General features: G+C 56.5%; 1 protein-coding gene across 2 annotated transcripts; it reads left to right on the top strand.

The window, feature by feature from the left end:
* Window positions 1–1152: 1152 nt before the first annotated feature.
* On the top strand, window positions 1153–21509 carry RNF103 (ring finger protein 103). Of its 2 annotated transcripts, none has more exons than XM_068167696.1 (4): window positions 1153–1541; window positions 4185–4324; window positions 17062–17177; window positions 19403–21509. In XM_068167696.1, exons 1-4 carry the CDS (start codon window positions 1316–1318, stop codon window positions 20937–20939), a joined length of 2019 nt encoding a protein of 672 aa, XP_068023797.1. In that variant the 5' UTR covers window positions 1153–1315; the 3' UTR covers window positions 20940–21509. The 2 variants fall into 2 exon arrangements, with proteins under 2 accessions (XP_068023797.1, XP_068023796.1); XM_068167695.1 differs by lacking the exon at window positions 1153–1541 and adding an exon at window positions 3342–3670.
* Window positions 21510–22188: the final 679 nt, after the last annotated feature.

The raw sequence follows: 22188 nt of genomic DNA, 5'->3' as shown, positions 1-22188 counted from the left end.
CCTGTGCCCCGCACCTTTACCAACCCATCAGGGCTTCCTTCCTGAGCAGCCCCAGCTCTTCCCCAAGAGAAAGCAATCCCTTTGCTGAAGTGTCATGTTTTCTCTTCCTGAGGAGGCTGCAGAAAAAACAGGCCACACCTGGGCTTTGAGACGTCTGAAATCCCATCAGGAGGCCAGGAGCCCTGTACAGGCTGTGGGGAAGGAGCCTGCTTAAGCCTTCTCCTGGTCAGTACCGCTGTGTCCTCTTGAAAGGCCTCACCGGGCACAGCCTGGGGGCTGCCAGCGTTTGTTAAATGAAGCTGTGCTATTTTTGTGCTCATCTGTGTGAGCTGGCAATTTTCATGCAAATTATGGACTCTAAAAATAATGTACAAAAGAAACGTTGAGTTTGCTTCAGAGAAGAGCCTTTGTCTCAGAGACAAAGCTTGGTTTCATACAGCTTTTGCAGCAGGCTTAGTGTTTGCAGTCTGACACTTGTACAGCCCAGGAGATTATTTCTGGACACACTTTAAGGAACATCCACACCGCACTCCGGGTGCTGCTGCTGTGAGACCAGACCCAATGTAAACTTTTGTCAGGAGTGGTGCTGCCTTTTTAAGCACAACAAGCTCCAGGTCCACACACAGCTGCGGCATCCCGGTCTCAATCCTTGTGGAGGGATTTACGTAGTTGGGCTTGATGGTCTTAAAGTCCTTTTCCGACTGAACGGACTCTATCCGGTAGTTCCCTGATCTCTCTTTATTACTGGCTTGGAGCAGAGCTGGTGTGTGGAGTGAGGAGAGGAGGGATCCTCCCGGCACCCCCAGCCCGGCTGCCCGCAGCCCGGCTCCGAGCACACCGTGTCCCTTTCGCTGTCCCAGCGCTGCCCGGACGGATCCGCCGCGTTCCCGCTGTGCAAATGTTCCTCTTCTCGTTAGCAACACCGGGAGGGTTCGGATCCCCCCGCAGCCGATACCGCAGGGACTCCCGTCTCACGTTTCTGCAGCCAGCGCAGCCGCCGGGTCCCGGTCGGTGCCGCGGCAAGGGGAGCCGGTACCGGCGGTGCGGGGCGGCGCTGCTGAATCACAGCGGAGCGGGGGCGGTGCGGGGCAGCCCCCATCCCCGCACACGTCACTTGTTATGTCTCCGCCGGCGGCCGCCGCTCCGCCGGGGCGGGGACAGCGGCGGGAGGGAGGCGGGGGGGCGGCGGCCCCGCGGCGCTGACGGGGCCCCGCTCCTGCCCTGCCCTGCCCTCCCCTGCCCTCCCTCCCTCCCGCGGCAGCCCGGCCTGCGGCGCGGCAGTCCCCGGCCCGCGGCGGGCGGCCCCGGCGGGAAGATGTGGGTGAAGCTGTGCTGCCTGCTGCTCTACTTCCTGGCGCTCTTCGTGCTGGCGCGGGTGTTCGAGGCCGTGGCGTGGTACGAGAGCGGCTTCCTCGCCACGCAGCTGGTGGACCCGGTGGCGCTGAGCTTCAGGAAGCTGCGGACCATCCTGGAGTGCCGCGGCCTGGGGCACTCGGGGCTGCCCGAGAAGAAGGATGTGCGGGAGCTGGTGGAGAAGTCAGGTACAGCTCGCCCGTTCCCCGCTGGTGGGCGGGGGGGGGGAGGTGGGTCCCGGCCCCTCGGCCCGCGGGGGGCGATCGATCGGCGGTGACCCCGCCCGGGCTCCCGCCGCCCTTGGGCTGCAGCCGCCTCGCCCGCGGGCCGGCGCCGGCAGCCGGAGCGGCTAATGGAGGCCGGCGGGGGAGGCTCGGGGCGGTGACGCGCAAAACCTCGGCGGCGGTTCCAGCCGCGGGGAAGGCCGGCGGGGCACTGACACCGGCGGGTGGCCCTGCCCCGGCTGCGGCTCGGGGTGGTCGCACGGGTGGGAGCTGGCGTCTGCCGTGAGGAGGGGGCCCGGATCCGTGCGGTGGGTGCCTGCTCGGGGCGGGGGTCGGCGCTGCCCCCCTGCAGCCCCGCGGGCTGGGCTGTCCCCGGTGCGGCCATCGGACAGCAGCCATCCGCAGCGCCGCGGGGACAGGCTCCAGCCACCCACGGCGGGCGTAGAGCAGAGGGCAAGAAGTCCATCCTACCTACAAAAAATGGCTTGCAGGGAGGCGGTCGGGAAGCAGGGAGAGCCCAGGGAAAGAGGTGGGCTCCGGGGGGTGGTGGAGAGCGAAGCGTGAAGAGCAGTGGGGATGTGAGGAGCGGCAGGAAAGCAAGGCCGGTGAGCAGGAAGGGCTGGAGGGAGCCGGCCCCGAGGCCTGGGAGATGGGGCTGATGTAATAGCTGTGGTGCCAGCCAGGCAGGGACATGTGAGCAGCCGCTTTGAACTGGGGATCGAAGGCTGCTGCTCGGGGAGGTGGGCCGAGAGGGCTCGGAGGAGAGGGTTCGGATGGATGCCGTGACTGCCCTCACCTTACAAACGCCGCTTTAAGTAATCGATGTCCGTGCGGGGCATTTAAATCTGATTCGCTTTTGTACTTCCTTGCTTGTTTCTGTTGCTTGTTGCTTTGCTGCCCCAGCGCTGAGACACAGGGAGGGGTGCGGATCTCGCTCGGGCTGCCCGCGGCTCTCCCTGCGGGGCTGGAGGTGCTCCCATGATGTCATGCTGTTTGGGTGGCAAGGGCTGCAGGGAAGTGTTTCACTCCAAACAAACTGTGCTGAGCGACTCCTTCAGATGTCATGGAAACATGGCTCATACCAAGAGGCTTTGCAGCGTTTTTCCCTTTGTTTTGAGTCTGTTGTGCTGAATTCTATGAATGCTTTCACCTCCCTCTCACCTCCCCAGGACTTCAGCTCTCACACGTTTTATTTTCTCTTTTGGAGGAAACAGCTCTGCTGGGCAAGACTTTGTTTCTTCAGACTTAGCTGAGGAGTTACTAGCACGCTGGTTGTTACTAGCAGCGTTTGTGATGGGAAGGAAATGAGATTAGAAAAGAAACATGGGCAGATGATTGTCATGTGAGCTTGTACATTGCTAGCGCTGGAAGCCATGGGAACTTCTTCCAGCTGCTCAAACAGAAGCCAGCAGCTAAGTTACTCTACCAGAGTAGAGGGCAGCCCTGTGGAGAAGGACTTGTCCTGATGGACAAGTTCTGCATGGGACAGCAATGTGCCCTGGGGGCCAAGAAGGCCAAGGGGGTCCTGGGGGGCATGCAGAGGAGTGTGTCCAGCAGAGCCAGGGAGGTTCTCTTCCCCCTCTGCTCTGCCCTGCTGAGACCTCACCTGGAATCTTGCATCCAGCTCTGGGCTCCCCAGCTCAGGAGGGACAGGGATCTGCTGGAGAGAGTCCAAGGGAGGGCTCCAAGGATGCTGAAGGGACTGCAGCACTGCCTGGGGAGGAGAGGCTGAGAGCCCTGGGGCTGTTCAGTCTGGAGAGGAGAAGGCTGAGAGGGGATTTAATAAATGTCTATCAATAGCTGAGGGCAGGGGCCAAGAGGGAGGGGACAGGCTCTGCTCAGTTGCTCCCTGGGATAGGACAAGGGGCAATGGATATAAACTACAGCACAGGAAGTTCCATCTCCACATGAGGATGCTGTGAGGGTAACGGAGCCCTGGAGCAGGCTGCCCAGAGAGGCTGTGCAGTCTTCTTCTCTGGAGCCTTTCCAGCCCCATCTGGATGTGTTCCTGGGTGACCTGCGCTGGATTCTCTGCTCTGGCAGGGGGTTGGAGTCAGTGATCTCCGGAGATCCCTTCCAACCCCTGACAACCTGTGAGCTATGATCCAGTGATGTTTACTTGCATCTGAGTTTGGTACAGAGTTGTTGATTGAGAGTTTGGAAGTCTGATTGAGTGATCAGTTTGAAGGAGGAGATTGCTGCAAAAAAAAAAGCCCAGAACCAACCAACCAACACAAAAAAGCCAAACCCAGCCCTGTGAAATGAAAACCAAGATCCATGAATTGAAATTGCTCTCAGCCCCTGAGCAGCCTTACTTCCAGAGATGAGGCTTAGATGTTCGTTTATCCTTCAGTGTGCTCAGCTGTATGGGTGCTGTGCCTCTGTGTTCCACAGCCTCTGCTCTGGGCTGGCAGCCTGGGCTGAGGCTGTTCACAGGCATGTCACTCTGGGTGGAATTACAACAGCTTCAAGGTTTAGCTACCTTTGCACTGAGAGGGTTCTCCCAGCAGCCATGCCAAATCCAGGCAGTTAAACTGTTACCAGAGCTTAGGAAGGGATTGTTCCCAAGTGCCATTTTAGTGCAGTGTCTCCAATTATCTCTTTCAGGAGACCTCATGGAAGGAGAGCTTTATTCTGCTCTCAAGGAGGAAGAGGCTTCCGAATCGGTTTCCAGTACCAACTTTAGTGGTGAAATGCACTTCTATGAGCTTGTGGAAGACACAAAAGATGGGATCTGGCTGGTACAGGTATGGAAACTTGATCACTTATTTTTATAGCTTTGCCATATCCAAATGTGCTTCACAGTAGGAGTTTGTGAGGATGATTAACCAGCAGTGAAAATGGATAACAGAGGGATGGTGCCAAAGATCAGCTCCATCAGGGAGCTCATGAGGAGTAAATCTGTTCAGAATACCAAGAAAGGCTGGAAGTGGCAGACAGGACAAACCCTGCTGTTCTCTGGGCTGCTCATTGAAAACCAGGTACTTCAGACCCAGCAAACAAGCAAAGCAGCACAGCTTAAGCACACAGACTAGGCAAGTACTTGGCCCTGGTAAGAGCTTGTCTGGAGTAGGTGTATTAAGTGTGAATGGCTCCCAGCTGGCACGGCAGAGCTGCTTCTGGTGCTGCTCATCCTCTTGGTTGCATTACCTGCTCAGACCCAGGCAGTTTGAGTTTCTGTTAGTCTGAGGGTAGATAAATCTCTCTGGCTTCTTCCCAGAGGCAAGATCCCAGCGTGCTGCTTCCCAGGCTAGCAGGCTGCCTCTGCAGCCTACTGCAGCAGCAGAGCTGCACCTTGCCCCACACCCTGTGGGCACATGGATATAGAGCCTGCTTCCCCAGGGCTGCTGGAGAACAAGACTGAAAGGAAGGCTTTGGCAGAGAGGGTTCTGAAACCATTTATCACTCTGGAGAGTGTGAGTAATTGAGACCAAAGTGGAAATGTGCTTTTCTGTGTGAACCTCTGTATTGATAAGAGGTCTCTTAGGCATAAGCTCCCTGCCAACAGCCACATCAGGCAATCAGAGTTGTGCACCAGACAGCAGGCAGCTCTCCTGCCTGCTTTCTCTGGTCTCCTCTCTCTGTGTTTTCTATTTAAATAGATTATCAACATCTAGTGACTTCCTGTTCCTAGACCTATGCTGTCACCACAGCAGGGCTCACCCTGAAACAGGCTACGGGAGGACAGCTTACCTTTGGCATTTGTGTTTGGGACAAGGAGTATTTGGAGTTTATTGGATCAAAGGTCCAAGTTTAGATCATACAGAAGGGCGTTTTTCAAGCAGAGAGAGCCTTGAAAGGCAGTTTACACTTCTCCAAGGCAGCTGACAAACACCAGCCTGGCTCTGCTGTGCAGACCCTTCCCTCTCCCCCTGCAGCTCCAGTCTGGTGGAGTTCTCTGCTCTCTGGTGCCTGCAGAATTTGAGTGGTGATCTATTTTGGCTGGCTTGACAGCAGCAGCTCAGATAGGCTGGGCTCTGGGATCTGTGTACAGTGTGATGGATGTTGCCATCCTCTGGGAGTGTTTGCACAGCTATTCACTTGGTCACAATAGCTGGGGGGTGGGGGGTGGACAGTGGAATTTACTGAATGATTTACTTGCTGAGGGCTGTTGGTCTGTTTGTGCACAGCAGCCCCCCCAGACAAACCCAGCCTCTCTGGGTCACTCTCACCTTTTGACTACTCAGCACTGGGAATTGTCACTGGCTTCCTTCCCCACCCTAACTCCTCTTTGGGTCACTCCTGTGTGTGCATCCTTCACCTCCTCTCCCAGGTTCCACCATGCTCTTTCCTTAGCCCTCCAAAGCTGCCTTTTGTCATTGCTTCCCTGCTCCAACTTTGGGTTCCTCTCCCTTGCCCCTTCTCCTTCACCACTGGGCATCCTGTGGAAACTTCCCAGCTGATTAATTACTTCCCAGCTGATTAAATCAGCTCATGCATAGGCAGGGGATGGTGTGAGGGTGGGGGTGCCTCGGGGATGGGTTTGGTGACCCAGACAAGGTTGGAGCATTCCCCTGCTCTGGTGTTGCTGCTGGCTGGGAAACAAAGGATCTCCAGGACCTTCTCATGATCCCAAGCCTGCATTTCCACTCTGTAGGGGCTGCTGGAATGCAGTTGTGGCTCAGCTGGCACCGTGGCTGTTGGTTGAGCCAGTTTCAAACACTTTGTGGTGGTGTATGGGAGAACTGAGTCTGAAGGTGATTTTTTACTTCCCTGTGCATGTAAACCCTGGGGTAGCCCAGGCTGATAATGTGGTAGCCCTCACTGTCTGCAGAGACTCAAAGGCAAAGGGGGAAGCAGTAGTTCTTGGTACACTTAGATGTGAATTTATCATTTGGAGCCAGCAGGATGAGCTGCTTGAAGAAAGCCAAGGGAGCAGTGTGGTGTGGCTTTGCAAAGCCCTGTGCGTAGCATCCAGTTCCAGTGGTGGTTTGTTCAGCAGTGTCCCTGCTCACAGGTGCCCTCTGCTCCTGCCTGGAGCTTCCACAGAGAGCAGCACATTCTTTCTCCTATTAGCTCATGATCTCATCACCTTTCCTTTTCTGCCTTTCTTCTTGCCTGCCAGCTGCTGCTGTGCACTTTGTTGCCTGGCAGGGAGGGCGAGTGGTAGTTTCTGGAGCTGCCTCTCTTGTTGGCAGAGGAGTAACCCATCAGGGTGTTGCTTTTGCAGGCTCTGTTGTGGCTTGGGGTCTCTGGTGAGTCTCTGGACCTGTCACATCCAAAAGTACTGCAGTCACTGTAACTTCCAGAAAGCATGCAGCAAATGATCTGCAGGTTAAAATCCTCTTTGAAGTTCCAACCTAAACTACCAGATGGTTTTATTTCTGAAGTCTCTACTGTAACTCAGGGCTCGAGAGAAGTAAAGGCAACTTCCTGCCTGGCATGGAAATGGGAGGACAGACATTTGGGTTCTCAGGCAGAGGTGCAGAGGCCTTTAGCATGGATGTATAAAATGTCTCAGCCTGTTCTGCTTCCAGCTGCTGCAGGTGGTGGCATCACAGAGCCAGGGACGTGCCTACAAGATTTTGGTGGTGGTTGGTTTGTTCTTTGGATTGCACATAAGATGAGTAGTTGTCATATTTAGGGCTGCCAGTTTTGGCAGGTGATCAGCTGTTCTTGCTCTAAGGAAGTGAAGTAGAAACTCTCAGTTCTTTCCAGATCCATTGTGCAGTATTTCTGTCCTTTCCAGTAGCCCTCCAGGATCGTGTGCCATAGAATCCCTGATTCTTAACTTCCAGTGTCCTCCTTGGGAGTCTTCACATCCTGTCAAGGGTGCAGAATACCATCAGCTGGAGAGTAATGGCTACCCTGTTTACTGCATATCCACCTTAATTCATTGCAGAAGCTCACTGAAGTCACCTCAGCTTGACTGAGCTGTTCAGCTTGGTGCATAAATCACCTCCCCTGCCTTGAGAAACTGCACAGGATTTGAAACTCCACGAGGTGGACGAGCTTTGCATGCTGTGATGGATGCAGTCTTCATTCTTTGACAGTTCTGATCTAATTTCTCATGGTCTCTCTCAGACCATCAGACATCTTTACTCCATATGGATGGATTCTGCAGCAGCTGTGAGCTCTCAGCAAAGAGCAGTGGGGTGGAAATTCAGTTTCATCAGCACAATGCCCAAGAGAAAGCAGAGAGTGAGATGCCTCGATTCATGGCAGTGCAGACAGCAGGGAGGAACTTACTGACATTATCTGCAATAAGAGGACTGTTTGCCAGGCTTCTAATCAGCAACTCCCCAGTTCATTTATAATTAATTAAAGCAGAGTTTTCCAGATATTTTAAGTTGGAGGGCAGTTGGAAATGTAGCCCTTGGCTGTGAAGGACTCCATGCAAAGTGTGTGAGGAGCTTAAGTATTAGATAGAGGTTTTGAACCTCTCTATCTTTGTGGCTCCCTAAAAATCTTCCAGCAAGTGCCTGGGCTCTCTGCAGTAACACCAGGCTGCCCTTGCCCTTGCAGGCACTGTGGAGGCATGGGTGGACATGCAGGGGTCTGGGTGTTCAAGTCCATGGGACCCGACGGGATACACCCACGGGTACTGAGAGAACTGGCAGATGAGGTTGCTAAACCCCTCTCTATTATATTTCAAAAGTCCTGGCAGTCTGGTGAAGTCCTCACAGACTGGAAAAGGGGAAACATTGCCCCCATCTTCAAAAAGGGTAAGAAGGAGGAACCAGGGAACTACAGGCCAGTCAGTCTCACCTCTGTGCCTGGAAAGATCATGGAGCAGATCCTCCTGGAGTCACTACTGGCTCAAAAGAATAGTGAAGAGGTGATTGGGAACAGTCAGCATGGCTTTGCCAAGGGCAAATCCTGCCTGACCAACCTGGTGGCCTTCTATGAGCAGGTGACAAAATTAATAGCTGAGGGGAGAGCAACTGATGTCATTTACCTGGACCTGAGCAAAGCCTTCGACACTGTCCCGCACCACATCCTGGTCTCCAGGCTGGTGACACATGGGTGTGATGGGTGACCACTGGATGGATAAGGAACTGGCTTGATGCCTGCACCCAAAGAGTGGCTGTCAATGGCTCCATGTCCCAGTGGAGGCCAGGGACAAGCAGAGTCCCTCAGGGATCAGTCCTGGGACCAGGCTTGTTCAACATCTTTGTGGGTGCCATGGACAGTGGCATTGAGTGCACCCTCAGCAGGTTTGCTGATGACACCAAGCTGTGTGGTGCAGCAGACACGCTGGAGGGAAGGGATCCATCCAGAGGGACCTTGACAGGCTGGAGAGGTGGGCACAAGCAAACCTCATGAAGTTCAATAAGAGCAAGTGCAGGGTCCTGCATCTGGGTCGAGGCAATCCCAGGCACAAATACAGGCTAGGCAGTGACTGGCTGGAAAGCAGCCCTGAGGAGAGAGACTTGGGGGTGCTGGTGGACAAAAAGCTCAACATGAGCTCTCAGTGTGCACTTGCAGCCCAGAAAGCCAATCAGAGCCTGGGCTGCATCAGGAGAAGTGTGGCCAGCAGGTCGAGGGAGGTGATTCTCCCCCTCTACTCAGCTCTGCTGAGACCCCACCTGGAGTACTGCCTCCAGTTCTGGAGCCCCTATTACAAGAGGGATCTGGAGGTGCTGGAACGAGTCCAGAGAAGGGCCACGAGGATGATCAGAGGGCTGGAGCACCTCTCCTGTGAGGACAGACTGAAGGAATTGGGACTGTTCAGTCTGGAGAAGAGAAGGCTCCCAGGTGACCTCATTGTGGCCTTCCAGGATCTGAAGGGGGCTCCAGGAAGGCTGGGGAAGGACTTCTCAGGATCTCAGGTAGTGATAGGACTAGGGGGAATGGAATGAAGCTGGAGGTGGGGAGATTCAGGCTAGATGTGAGGAGGAGGTTCTTCCCCATGAGAGTGGTGAAGCCCTGGAATGGGTTGTGCAGGGAGGTGGTCGAGGCCCTGTCCCTGGGGGTGTTTAAGAGCAGGCTGGCTGAGGCTCTGGCCAGGCTGATCTAGTGTGGGGTGTCCCTGCCCATGGCAGGGGGGTTGGAACTAGATGATCCTTGTGGTCCCTTCCAACCCTAAATGAAACTATGAAACTATGAAACTGGGTATCTCCAACTGGAATCTGCCAAGCCAGACTGGCAGGCCTTGCATGCAGGCAGCCTTTGAGCACACTGAAGTCAGAAATCAGTTCTGCTGCTGGCAGAATGGTGCAGGTTTGCCCAGCTCCAATGTCTGTGCTCCTTCTGGTTTGCTGAGGCTGCCCAAAGCCCACTGCTCCCCAGAGAGCTACCTGCACAGCTGTGTGCAGCAGCAAGTGGTGTCTCCTGTTTCACAAGCTCTGTTCTTCCTGGTGCCTTCAAGTTTGTTGCAGTGCCCTGGTGCCCAGAGCTGCTGAGCACTGGGAGTTGTTGTGGCTGAGCTGTAAACCCAGATGTGACTCTTCATGCATGTTCAGGGCTGTGTGCTGCTGGTGTGAGCAGGTGTCCCTGGCACCTGCTGTCCATCCAGAGCTGAAATGCCATCAAGTGTTTCTGCTGTGCTTGTCCAGCTCTGGCTCATTCCCTTGCCTTGTGATACTGGAATGTTCCTAGTTGTGAGTGAGCCTCAGAACTTACTGAGACCAAACCTTGTCACCCTGACCTCTTGTGAAATCTCTGCTTCAAATGCCCAGGAAGCAGGAGAGTACTTGGGTGAGGCTGTTCTCAGTGCCATGCTCAGTGCTGCAGGGCTGCCAGAAGCAGGCTCTGGCTGTGCACCTTGCATCGCTGCAGCAGCCCTTCGACACAGCAGCGTTTCATCGAGCCACAGAACAGCTTAGGCTGGAAGAGACCTCAGAGATCATCTACTCCAACCCCCTGCCATGGGCAGGGACACCTCTCAACTAGCCAGGTTACTCAAGGCCTCATCCAACCTGGCCTTGAGCATCTCCAGGGAGGAGGCATCCACAGCCTCCCTGGACAATCCATGCCAGCCTTGCCACCCTCACAGTGAAGAATTTCTTCCTCAGATCCAATCTAAACCTATTGTCCTTCAATTCCAGGCCATCTCCCCTTGTCCTATTGGTGGGCACCCTTGTAACAAGTCCCTCTGCAGCCTTCCTGCAGGCTCCCTTCAGCTCTTGGAAGGCAGCTCTAAGGTCCCCCTGGAGTCCTTGAGCCTCTTCAGCTCCTGTTACATCTTCCACTCGTCTTTAAGACTGCACATTTCACCAAGTGCTTTGTTAACAGTGCTTGATGGTGCCTGGGAGTTAGGAGCATGGATGACAGCTCTGGAGTGCTTATGGCAGTAGTGGTGCCTCTGCCCCAGGCATGCACTTCCCTTTTGGACTAGGTGAGGGAGGCCAAGTGTCCTGCTGGCACTGCTCTCTTTTTCCAAGTGTTGATAGCTTTCTGTCTTCAGGGTATTTGCTCTTAAGGTCTATTTGCTTCTTTGATGTCCTAACTATGAGTACTTTAACATAGATCAAAATGATTCTGGTAATTACAGTCCTGCCTGGCCTCTCTTGGGACACTATTTAATTCCAAGGCAGGAGAGCTCTGCCAGTGCCAAAGCCACCTTGATTCAGATGGCTGTTGATGGTCAGGGTTTATTTCAGTGCTGTGTGTCCCTAGGTGAGTTCTGTGCTCATTCTGTGTTCTGTGATGGCTGCAGGCCTCCTTTGTAGGCATTTATGGAAACTAAAGAAGAGCACATGTAGAAACAAAGGAAACCCTTTCCACTTTCACTCTTCACATCTTGGCACAGCTGCAACTTTGCACCCTCAGGGGCTGGGAATTTCCTGGCCTTCTGGGGTACAGTGTGGTCTTCCCAGATCACAGAGTATGAAGGAGCTTGTGTCTGAGGCTTGAGAGGAGGTTTGTGGCTGGAAGCTCAGTGAGGGCCTGGCCTCTCCAGCAGAAGCCAGCTGGCAGCCAGTCACTGGTGGTGTGCCCCAGGGATGGGCTGGGCCCTGTGCTCTTTAACATCTTCATTGATGATCTGGATGAGGGCATTGAGTCCAGCATCAGTAAATTTGCTGACAACACCAAGCTGGGGGCAGGAGTTGATCTGCTGGAGGGCAGAGAGGCTCTGCAGAGGGACCTGGACAGGCTGGGCAGATGGGCAGAGGCCAAGGGCAGGAGGTTGAACACAACCAAGTGCCAGGTTCTGCACATTGGCCACAGCAACCCCAGGCAGTGCTACAGGCTGGGGTCAGAGTGGCTGAGAGCAGCCAGGCAGAGAGGGACCTGGGGGTGCTGGTTGATGGTAGGCTGAACATGAGCCTGCAGTGTGCCCAGGCAGCCAAGAGGGCCAAGGGCATCCTGGCCTGCATCAGGAACAGTGTGGCCAGCAGGAGCAGGGAGGTCATTCTGCCCCTGTACACTGCACTGGTTAGGCCACACCTCGAGTACTGTGTCCAGCTCTGGGCTTCTCAGTTTAGGAAGGAGGTTGAGCTGCTGGAAGGTGTCCAGAGAAAGGCAACAAAGCTGGGGAGGGGTCTGGAGCACAGCCCTGTGAGGAGAGGCTGAGGGAGCTGGGGTTGCTTAGCCTGGAGAAGAGGAGGCTCAGGGGAGACCTTCTTGCTCTCTCCAACTCCCTGAAGGGAGGTTGTAGACAGGCAGAGTTTGGTCTCTTCTCCCAGGCCCCCAGCACCAGAACAAGAGGACACAGTCTCCAGCTGTGCCAGGGGAGGTTTAGGCTGGAGGTGAGGAAGAAGTTCTACCCAGAGAGAGTGATTGCCCATTGGGATGTGCTGCCCGGGGAGGTGGTGGAGTCCCCATCACTGGAGGTGTTCAGCAGGAGACTTGCTGGGGTGCTTGGTGCCATGGGTTAGCTGTTTGGGTGGGTTGGATTGGTTGCTGGGTTGGACACGATGATCTTGAAGGTCTCTTCCAACCTGGTTTGGTTTGGTTTATTCCAGGAATCCATGCACAGAGATAGCAATTCAGACTGTGCAGGCAGAGCCAGCCCTGGGCTGGGGGAGGTGAGGGAGCAGGCTGTGCAGTGTGGGTTACCTTCATCCTGTTGGATTCTCCTAACCCGTGAAGGCAGTTCAAGGATTGAGTTGTCTTCATTCTGACACCTGCTATTTTACAGGTGGTGAACATAGCTAATAATGAGAAAATCTTGCTGGGTTTGTTCTCCCAAACAGAGTGTTTGCTTCCAGGCTGTGGCAGCTGCTCTCCTCCCAGACCCCTTCCCCTGGGAGCTCTGTTGATCTCTCTTTAAACTGAACTCGAGCATGTTTCAGAAAGAGACCTTCTGGATGAGTGAGTTCAGCTCACTGCTGGGCCCTGCAGTGTGTCTTGGTGCTCTCTTTGCTGCTCATCTGAGTGCAGTGCTCCTATTGACTGTTGCTTTGGAAGCCTCTCTCTTGCTGCTGCCTGAAGTGTATCCCTGGCTGATTTGTTCTGCTGCTGACATTGCTCTCCAGTGTCACAGACTCCTGTGTCCGCCCACTGCTCCTCCCGTGGGAGCTGAACCAAGCAGTTTGGTTGGGTGGCTGCAGCATAGCCTGGGCTTTGCTTGTGGCACAGCCAGTTAGCATTGAGGGCTGCTGGTTGGTTCTGGCCCAGCTCATAGGCTCAGCCTTTGCCTCCCGTGGCTGTTTCTGGCTGATTAACTCCCCCAGTGTCCCCTTGGTTATAGAATCCACTTCCCCTCCTGACACTCTGCCTCACAAGATTTGTGCAGCTGCCCTGCATGGCCTTAGGACCTCTGGTACACAGATGTGCTTCCCACTTTGATGTCATCTACAGGTGGCTTTGGGAGCATGCAGGTGTCTGCAGGAAGAGCATTCAGAGGCAAACAGCCTGCACTGCACTCTGGGGTGGATCTGTTAGCAGCTCTCCTGGCTCCTTTCTGCTGGTTGGATGTTTCCTTGCTTGAGCCAATGTCTACCTCCCTTCAAAACTTTGTCTTTCCTCCTCACTATGAAAGCTTCTCTCTACTTCTCATGACAGTGCTCCCTGTGGCACAACACACAGTGCTTTACCAAACCACAGGCAGGCTGCCACATTCCCTTCCTCTGGAAGCTCAGTTCTCTTCTTCCAAGAAAAGAAGGATTTTTAACTCAGGACTTAAGCTTTAGCAGCAGCATGCTGGCAGGGGGGGGAAGTTCAACTGCCTCTGCTCCTGGAGCATCTTAACAGGTTTGCATAGTGGTGAGATCAAATGGGGGATATTTTGTTCAGAAGGTCTTAAATATAGCTGCTGCTCCTGCCCCAGCCCTACTGCCGCTGCCCCAGTCCCTGCCGCCGCCGCTGCCCCTGCCCTGCCGCCGCCGCTGCCCCTGCCCTGCTGCCGCCCCCTGCCCCTGCCCTGCTGCCGCCCCTGCCCCTGCCCTGCTGCCGCCCCTGCCCCGCCGCCGCCGCCCCGGCCCCTGCCCTGCTGCCGCCCCGGCCCCTGCCCTGCTGCCGCCCCTGCCCTGCTGCCGCCCCTGCCCTGCTGCCGCCCCTGCCCTGCTGCCGCTCCTGCCCCGGCCCCTGCCCTGCTGCCGCCCCTGCCCTGCTGCCGCCCCTGCCCTGCTGCCGCCCCTGCCCCGGCCCCTGCCGCTGCCCCTGCCCCTGCCCCTGCTGCCGCCGCTGCCCCTGCTGCCGCCGCTGCCCCTGCTGCCGCCGCCGCCCCTGCCCTGCTGCCGCCGCCGCCCCTGCCCTGCTGCCGCTCCTGCCCCGGCCCCTGCTGCCGCCGCTGCCCCTGCCCTGCTGCCGCCGCTGCCCCTGCTGCCGCCGCTGCCCCTGCTGCCGCCGCCGCCCCTGCCCTGCTGCCGCCGCCGCCCCTGCCCTGCTGCCGCTCCTGCCCCGGCCCCTGCTGCCGCCGCTGCCCCTGCCCTGCTGCCGCCGCTGCCCTGCTGCCGCCGCTGCCCCTGCCCCTGCTGCCGCCGCTGCCCCTGCCCCTGCTGCCGCCGCTGCCCCTGCCCCTGCTGCCGCCGCTGCCCCTGCCCTGCTGCCGCCGCTGCCCTGCTGCCGCCGCTGCCCCTGCCCCTGCTGCCGCCGCTGCCCCTGCCCCTGCTGCCGCCGCTGCCCCTGCCCTGCTGCCGCCGCTGCCCTGCTGCCGCTCCTGCCCCTGCCCCTGCCGCCGCCGCTGCCCCTGCCCCTGCCCTGCTGCTGCTGCTGCCGCCCCTGCCCCTGCCCTGCTGCTGCTGCTGCCGCCCCTGCCCCTGCCCTGCTGCTGCCGCCCCTGCCCCTGCCCTGCTGCTGCTGCTGCCGCCCCTGTCCTGCTGCCGCTGCCCCGGCCCCTGTCCTGCTGCTGCTGCCCCAGTCACTGCCCCAGCCCCGGCCCCTGCCCTGCTGCTGCCCCGGCCCCTGCCCTGTTATTCTGCTGTCCAAATGTAAATTAGTCTGGGAGGATTTTTTAGAAGAAGTCTTCCCAGGTTGGTCTCAGACTTTCTGTGCTCATTGCCCTGGGCTGCAGATTGCCTGTTCTGATTGAAGTGCGTTAAGTTACTTGAGCTTAGTTCCCACCTTCACCCAGTCCCTTCCAGCTGTCTCCTCCCCATGGAAAGCTGAGTCAGAGCTCTGCTGCCATTTTCAGGAGAGCATTACCTTACACTTCCCTGCTGCCTTCACTGCTTGGGGATCCTGCTGCCTTCCCCTTACTTCATTTATGTGACTAGAAACCTTTCAGTGCAGCTCACAGAAGCCTTTGCAAGGTCTAACTTGAACTGCTCACTCTTTCTCTCTTGCATAGCTTTCTTCTCCAGTTCTTTCTTTGGACTTTTTTCATTCCTTGTGGATTCTCATACTACTTCTAACATGCTGTGGAAGTGCTGCTGAGGAAGCAGTGCAGGGCAACAAGGCTGGGGAGAGGCCTTGAGCACAGCCCTATGAGGAGAGGCTGAGGGAGCTGGGATTGTTTAGCCTGGAGAAGAGGAGGCTCAGGGGTGACCTCATTGTCCTCTACAAATACCTGAAGGGAGGTTGTAGCCAGGAAGGGGTTGGCCTCTTCTCCCAGGCAAGCAGCACCAGAACAAGAGGACACAGTCTCAAGCTGTGCCAGGGGAGGTTTAGACTCGAGGTGAGGAGGAAGTTCTTCACCGAGCGAGTTGTTCATCATTGGGATGTGCTGCCCAGGGAGGTGGTGGAGTCCCCATCCCTGGAGGTGTTCAAGAGGGGATTGGATGTGGCACTCGGTGCCATGGTCTAGTCATGAGGTCTGTGGTGACAGGTTGGACTCGATGATCCTCGAGGTCCTTTCCAACCTAAGTGATACTGTGACACTGTGATACTTCAACTTTTCTCCCCCCTTGCTTGAAATCTAAAGTCCAGTTAAAACACCTTGGACTTGAGGAGCTGTCAGGCCTCTTCCACACTCCCTTCCTGGTCTCCTCACTCAGAGGTTTTTTAGCTGACTTTCTTGTCAAAATTCACACTTCTGAAATGAACTCTGTTCCATGTGTTTGAAAGTTGTTTTTAACTGAGGCTGGATGGCATCATGGCTGCTTGGCCTTCATCCATGCAGGTGGTGACTGCTTTCCAAAACACAAACCCATGCCTGGTGCAATCCTGCTGTTGTAAGTGAACCAGAGCATCACAGAAAGGTTTGCGCTGGAAGGGTCCAAAGCTCATCCAGTCCAAGCCCTCTGCACCCAGCAGGGACATCCTCCACTGGAGCAGGCTGCCCAGAGCCCTCTCCAGCCTCACCTGGAACAGCTCCAGGGATGGAGCCTCAACCACCTCCCTGGGCAACCTGCTGCAGTGTTCCAGCAGCCTCCTGGGGCAGAACTTGTTCCTCACATCCAATCTCAATCTGCTCTGCTCTGGTTTGAAGCCATTGCCCCTGGTGCTGTCCCTGCAGACCTTTGCACACAGTCTCTCTGCAGCCTTCTTGTAGCCCCTTCAGGTCCTGGCAGGCTGCTGTTAGGTCTCCCTGGAGCCTTCTCTCCTCCAGGCTGAACAGCCCCAGCTCTCCCAGCCTGTCCCCACAGCAGAGGTTCTCCAGCCTCTGATCATCTTTGTGGCCTTCTCTGGACCCTCTCCAGCAGGTCCAGGTCCTTCCTGTGTTGAGGGCTCCAGAGCTGAACCCAGCACTGCAGATGAGGTCTCCCCAGAGCAGAGCAGAGGGGCAGGATCCTCTCTCTCCAGCTCTGGCCACACTGCTTTGGATGCAGCCCAGGCTGCCCTTGGCTTTCTGGACTGACAGTGCCCCTTGCTGGCTCCTGTCCAGCTTCTCCCCCTACCAGCACCTCCAAGTCCTCCTCTGCAGCTTGTCCAGGTGCCTGCACTGCTATCAGCTGGTCAGCAGCAGTGCTGTTCCCTCTGCCAAGGGTTTGTGGAACTGCTGTTGGTATCCCCACAGGTACTTGCAGTGCTGATGTACAGAAGCCACATTTCTGTCCTGGAGCTTTACTCTCCAAAGACATTTATTGTGATGCCTGCTTGCATAGAGAGCCACAGGAGTGCTTGGGTTGGAAAAGACCTTAAGACCATCCAGGTCATGTACCTACTGTGTTGTGAGTGTCAAGGGTGCCTAGCTCTCTGTGTCCATGCAGCTTGCTCTTTGTTTCAGGGAGCAGCCTTCGTGTGGTACTAAATTCTTACTTGCTTTTGGCTCTAGGTCATAGCCAATGGCAGAAGCCCTCTGGTGGGGAAAGTCCACTGGGAGAAAATGGTGAAGAAAGTGTCGAGATTCGGCATACGAACTGGCACCTTCAACTGCTCCAGTGACCCCAGGTACGTGCTTCCTGCATCACCCACACCCCAGGAAGCTCTGAAGGCTCAGCTGTCTGCTGATCTCTGCTGAAATCCCTTCAGGATTGTTTGTCAGCCTCCCGAGGGCAGCCCTGCCGGCAGCCTCCCAAGGGCAGCCCGTCCTGCAGCCTCCCTCCCGAGGGCAGCCCTGCAGCCTCCCTCCTGAGGGCAGCCCCGCCGGCAGCCTCCCTCCCGAGAGCAGCCCTGCAGCCTCCCTCCCAAGGGCAGCCCTGCAGCCTCCCTCCCGAGGGCAGCCCTGCAGCCTCCCTCCCGAGGGCAACCCCGCCTGCAGCCTCCCTCCCGAGGGCAGCCCCGCCGGCAGCCTCCCGAGGGCAGCCCCGCCAGCAGCCTCCCAAGGGCAGCCCCGCCGGCAGCCTCCCGAGGGCAGCCCTGCAGCTTGCTGAAGCACTGGGTGGGAAATGCAGGATTCAGCTGTGTGCAGTGAGCACAGCAGTGGCGGGGGATGGAGCAGAAGAGTTTGGCTTTACAGCCCAGGCATTCAGGGACAAGAATGGGGCAGATGTATATATAGCCCATGTGAGGGGACTGTGGCAGTTGCAGAGTTGTGACACTGCCATCTGCAAAGGAGCAGCACAGGGTGGCATGAGTCCTGCTTCTCAGGCTTGCTGCCAAGCCTACTCCCTGACAAAGGGCCCTGTGTTTGTGTACAGCTTGCACACACCCTGTGACAACACCCTGTGTGTTCTGCAGGCGGCTCTCCTGTTTGCCTGAGCTGTTGAAGAAGGGAGAGGAGCAGAGCCCAAGGCACTGTGAACAGCTCTGTGCTGGAGCTGTGAACGTTTTGGAGCTTCAGGTGGCAGGAGGCTGTGTCTGGAATTGCAGTGGCACCTCTGGGTACCTCTGTGTCCTACACAGCTGAGGGGCCACGCCTGGAAAGACACCTCAGGGTTAAGCAGAAGAGAAAACTCTCAGGCTTCAGAGTGCTCATGCAAACCAATCCTGTCTAGCCACAACAGTGGTGCCTGGACACCTGAACCACTGGCAGTGTTGCTCTTCTCACAGCTCCTGAGTGGCCTCAGTGTTATATCAGATGTTATGTTTTTAAAGGAATCTGCATTTTTCCCTCATACCAGCACTGCTTTGTTGAGTACACAGAGCAGCTGAGTAAAGGGAATGGGTTTCATCAGGTTGCTGGGGAAATTCAGAAGAAGACTGCACACTACAGTTGTCAGGATACTTTTATTGGTAGGCTAATACCTCAGGGCCCCTTCTAAATGTTCCCTTTGGGTTCCTCAGGTGATGAGTTGTAATTGTCTCATCAGATGCTAAGAGAGCAGACCCAGAGAGGCTGTAGGTAAGAGGGCTGGTGCCTGAGGCTGGTGCCTCCTGTCTGAGTGTGCAGGGTGCTCAGAGGCAGTTTGCATGGCTGCTGGCTGTGCAATGCTTCAATTGTTGAGGCCTGCCAGACATTTCCTGGAAGGAGGACAAGGCAAACTGGGTGGCACATTGATGCTGGTAGGAAAGATGCATGAGAGAATCTTCCAAGTCATCAGACTTGTCTCATGGTTACTGGGATCTGTACCATGACTCAGGGCCTTGAGGAGCCTCTTTGAGGAGTTACCCCACCTCAGCACTCTGTGTGCCACTCAGGGGTGGTGCTCCTGTAGCCCAGATCACCAGGCAGCACCCCCACCAGCTTTGTGCTCTGCTCTCCCACCACACCCCCCCTGTCTGCATCCCTCCTGAATGGTCCCAGTAGGAGGTGGGCACTTGCCAGCCTCATTCAAGCAGCTGTGAGCAGGCCAGTGATCAGCTTTGCTGCTGGGCAGAAGCAGGAGAGGGAGGCACTAGGAGAGTTAGCTGCAGGCTGGGGAAGGCTGTGGGATGTGGAGCTGCAGTGCAGTGGTTTTCTTCTTGCCTGGAGGGCCAAGGTCAAATACCTTCTGACACTAAAGCTTCCTGTTGGGTATGTGTCAGATCCAGTCACAGAGGGTGACCATATGGCCTTGTTGGCTCTAATGGTCCATGAACTGCTCCTCTTCCTGTGCTGTGCTCCATCTCTCCTCACAGCCTTTCTGTGAGGTGGGTATCAAGTGCCCTGCAAGGACAGATGCCCTCTGGCAGGCAGCACTGCTGGCACACATCAGGATGCCCAGGTGCTGGTTTTTGGGCTGGTAACAGCGACTGAAGGGCTGCAGCTGCAGGGTTCTGGAGCTCTGTGACCTAACCTGCCGCTCTCCTTGCAGGTACTGCAGGAGGAGGGGCTGGCTGAAGTCCACCCTCATCATGTCAGTCCCACAGACCAGCACCTCCAAGGGGAAGGTAACGCTGAAGGAGTACAGCGGGCGCAGGGTGGAGGTGGAGCACATCTTCAAATGGATCACAGCCCACGCCGCTTCCCGCATCAAAACCATCCACAGCTCGGAGCACCTGAGGGAGGAGTGGAACAGGAGCGACCGGTACCGGGTGAAAATCTACCTGTTCGCCAGCCTGGACCAGCCCCCTGCCTTCTTCTCCGCGCTCAGCGTCAAGTTCACCGGCAGGGTGGAGTTCATCTTCGTGAACGTGGAGAACTGGGACAACAGAAGCTACATGGCGGAGATCGGCGTCTACAAGACACCGTCCTACATCCTGAGGACTCCCGAGGGGATCTACAGGTACGGCAACAACACCGGGGAGTTCATCTCCCTGCGAGCCATGGACTCCTTCCTGCGCTCCCTGCAGCCGGAGGTCAACGACCTGTTTGTGTTGAGCTTAGTTTTGGTCAACCTCATGGCGTGGATGGACCTGTTCATCACGCAGGGCGCCACCATCAAGCGCTTCGTGGTTCTCATCAGCACCCTGGGGACGTACAATTCGCTGCTCATTATTTCCTGGCTGCCCGTCTTGGGGTTCTTGCAGCTGCCCTACCTAGACAGCTTTTACGAGTACAGCTTAAAACTCTTCAGGTACTCCAACACAACTACTTTGGCTTCCTGGGTAAGGGCTGACTGGATGTTCTACTCCTCACACCCAGCCCTCTTCCTCAGCACCTACCTGGGCCACGGTCTGCTGATCGACTACTTTGAGAAGAAGAGACGGCGCCACAACAACGCGGACGAGGTGAACGTCAACAACCTGGAGTGGCTGTCGAGCCTCTGGGACTGGTACACCAGCTACTTGTTCCACCCCATCGCTTCCTTCCAGCACTTCCCCTTCGACTCGGACTGGGATGAAGACCCAGACTTGTTCCTGGAGCGGTTGGCCTTCCCTGACCTCTGGCTTCACCCTCTGATCCCCACCGACTATATCAAAAACTTGCCCATGTGGAGGTTTCGATGCCTTGGCAGCCACTCCGATGAGGAGATGCTGGAAACCTTTCCAGACAGCGAGAGTGACTCTGACAGTGACAGCAAAGAGGTCTGCAGCAGCGAGAGAGAAGGCTCCGAGGACGATGAGCCGGGCAGGCGGCAGGGGCACGGCGCCGGGAGCCGCTGCCGTCAGCGGGAGCCGTGCGGGCGCGGGGCCGGCTCCCACCGTCCCTGCGGCGCCGCGGGGGGCTCCGAGCCTGACTGGGCAGCCTGGCCCTCCCAGATGTTGCACTGTACAGAGTGTGTGGTGTGTCTAGAAAACTTCAGCGGTGGCTGCGTGCTGATGGGCCTGCCCTGCGGCCACGTCTTCCACCAGAATTGCATCGTGCTGTGGCTGGCGGGCGGGCGGCACTGCTGCCCCGTCTGCAGGTGGCCTTCCTACAAGAAGAAGCAGCTGTACGCCCGGCCGGCCTGGGGCCAGGCCCCCTCCTAGCTGTGCCTGCTGCCCCCCGGGGGAGCTGTCAGGACCTTCCTGCTTGCCTTGTCAATGTTAGTCCCTCCAGAGATTCCGTGGTTCCGAGTTTTAGTTTCAATGTTAGTGCGGTGAGCTAAGCTGTACCTGACGCTGCGGCTAACGGCCTCCTCGGGTTGCCTTGTCTGCTGACCTCCACCCTGCCCGTCACTCACTCTTTTCTTTTCCCCACCTTACAAGCTCGAGGCTCTTTTGGTTTGGGTTTTTTCCCTCTTTTTTGTTTTCTTTTTGGTAAGCACAAAAGCGAAGCCTGCGCTCAGCAGCGTGTCCCAGCAGCCGGCAGGCTGCGGCTGAGCCCCGCATCCTCACCGCTTGACCGACGCGTTTCTTCCTTTGGAGTCCGTTCAGCACATCGTTGTTGAGTGGTGTGTGTTGTCAGACAGGGCCCTGCCACAGGGCAGCAATGAAAGAGTAAATTATTTCAAGAGGAGATTTGTAATGTTAATTGTTTTGATAACTATTTTGTGTGTATGGTTCCAGATGTCTTGCTGGTCTGATCTATCTGTGACGACAATAAAACAATACAGCACAGCTCCTGGTGACTCCTCAGTCATCTCCTGAGTGATGCAGGAGGGCACTGCTCTGCTGCCAGCTCCTGCCCCAGCTACTGGCAGTTGTGCTTCACTGGGAGCTGCTCTGCTTGGCCAGGGCTTCTCCAGGTGACTACAAACTGCTTCATGGGATGGAGACCCTCTTCAGGCAGCCGTCTCTGCAGCAGCCTCATCTGCAGACAGACTTTAGGGTAGCTCCTATATAGCCTCAGAGAATCACAGGAGGAGCTGGGTTGGAAGGGAGCTCCAAAGCTCATCCAGTCCAAGCCCTCTGCACTCAGCAGGAACATCCTCCACTGGAGCTGGTTGTCCAGAGCCCTGTCCAGCCTCACCTGGAATAGCTCCAGGGATGGAGCCTCAACCACCTCCCTGGGTAACCTGCTCCAGTGTCCCAGCAGCCTCCTGGGGCAGAACTTGTTCATCACATCCAATCTCAATCTGCTCTGCTTTGGTTTGAAGCCATTGCCCCTGGTCCTGTCCCTGCAGACCTTTGCACACAGTCTCTCTGCAGTCTTCTTGTAGCCCCCTTCAGGTACTGCCAGGCTGCTGTTAGGTCTCCCTGGAGCCTTCTCTCCTCCAGGCTGAACAGCCCCAACTCTCCCAGCCTGTCCCCACAGCAGAGGTTCTCCAGCCTCTGATCATCTTTGTGGCCTTCTCTG

This window comes from Melanerpes formicivorus, unplaced genomic scaffold, assembly GCF_026170545.1.
Source record: "Melanerpes formicivorus ecotype bairdi unplaced genomic scaffold, bMelFor1.0.p_v2 SCAF_121, whole genome shotgun sequence".
NCBI classification, from domain to species: Eukaryota; Metazoa; Chordata; class Aves; order Piciformes; family Picidae; genus Melanerpes; species Melanerpes formicivorus.
The sequence above is the reverse complement of the archived record's forward strand: the minus strand, read 5'-3'. Positions and strand labels throughout refer to the sequence as shown.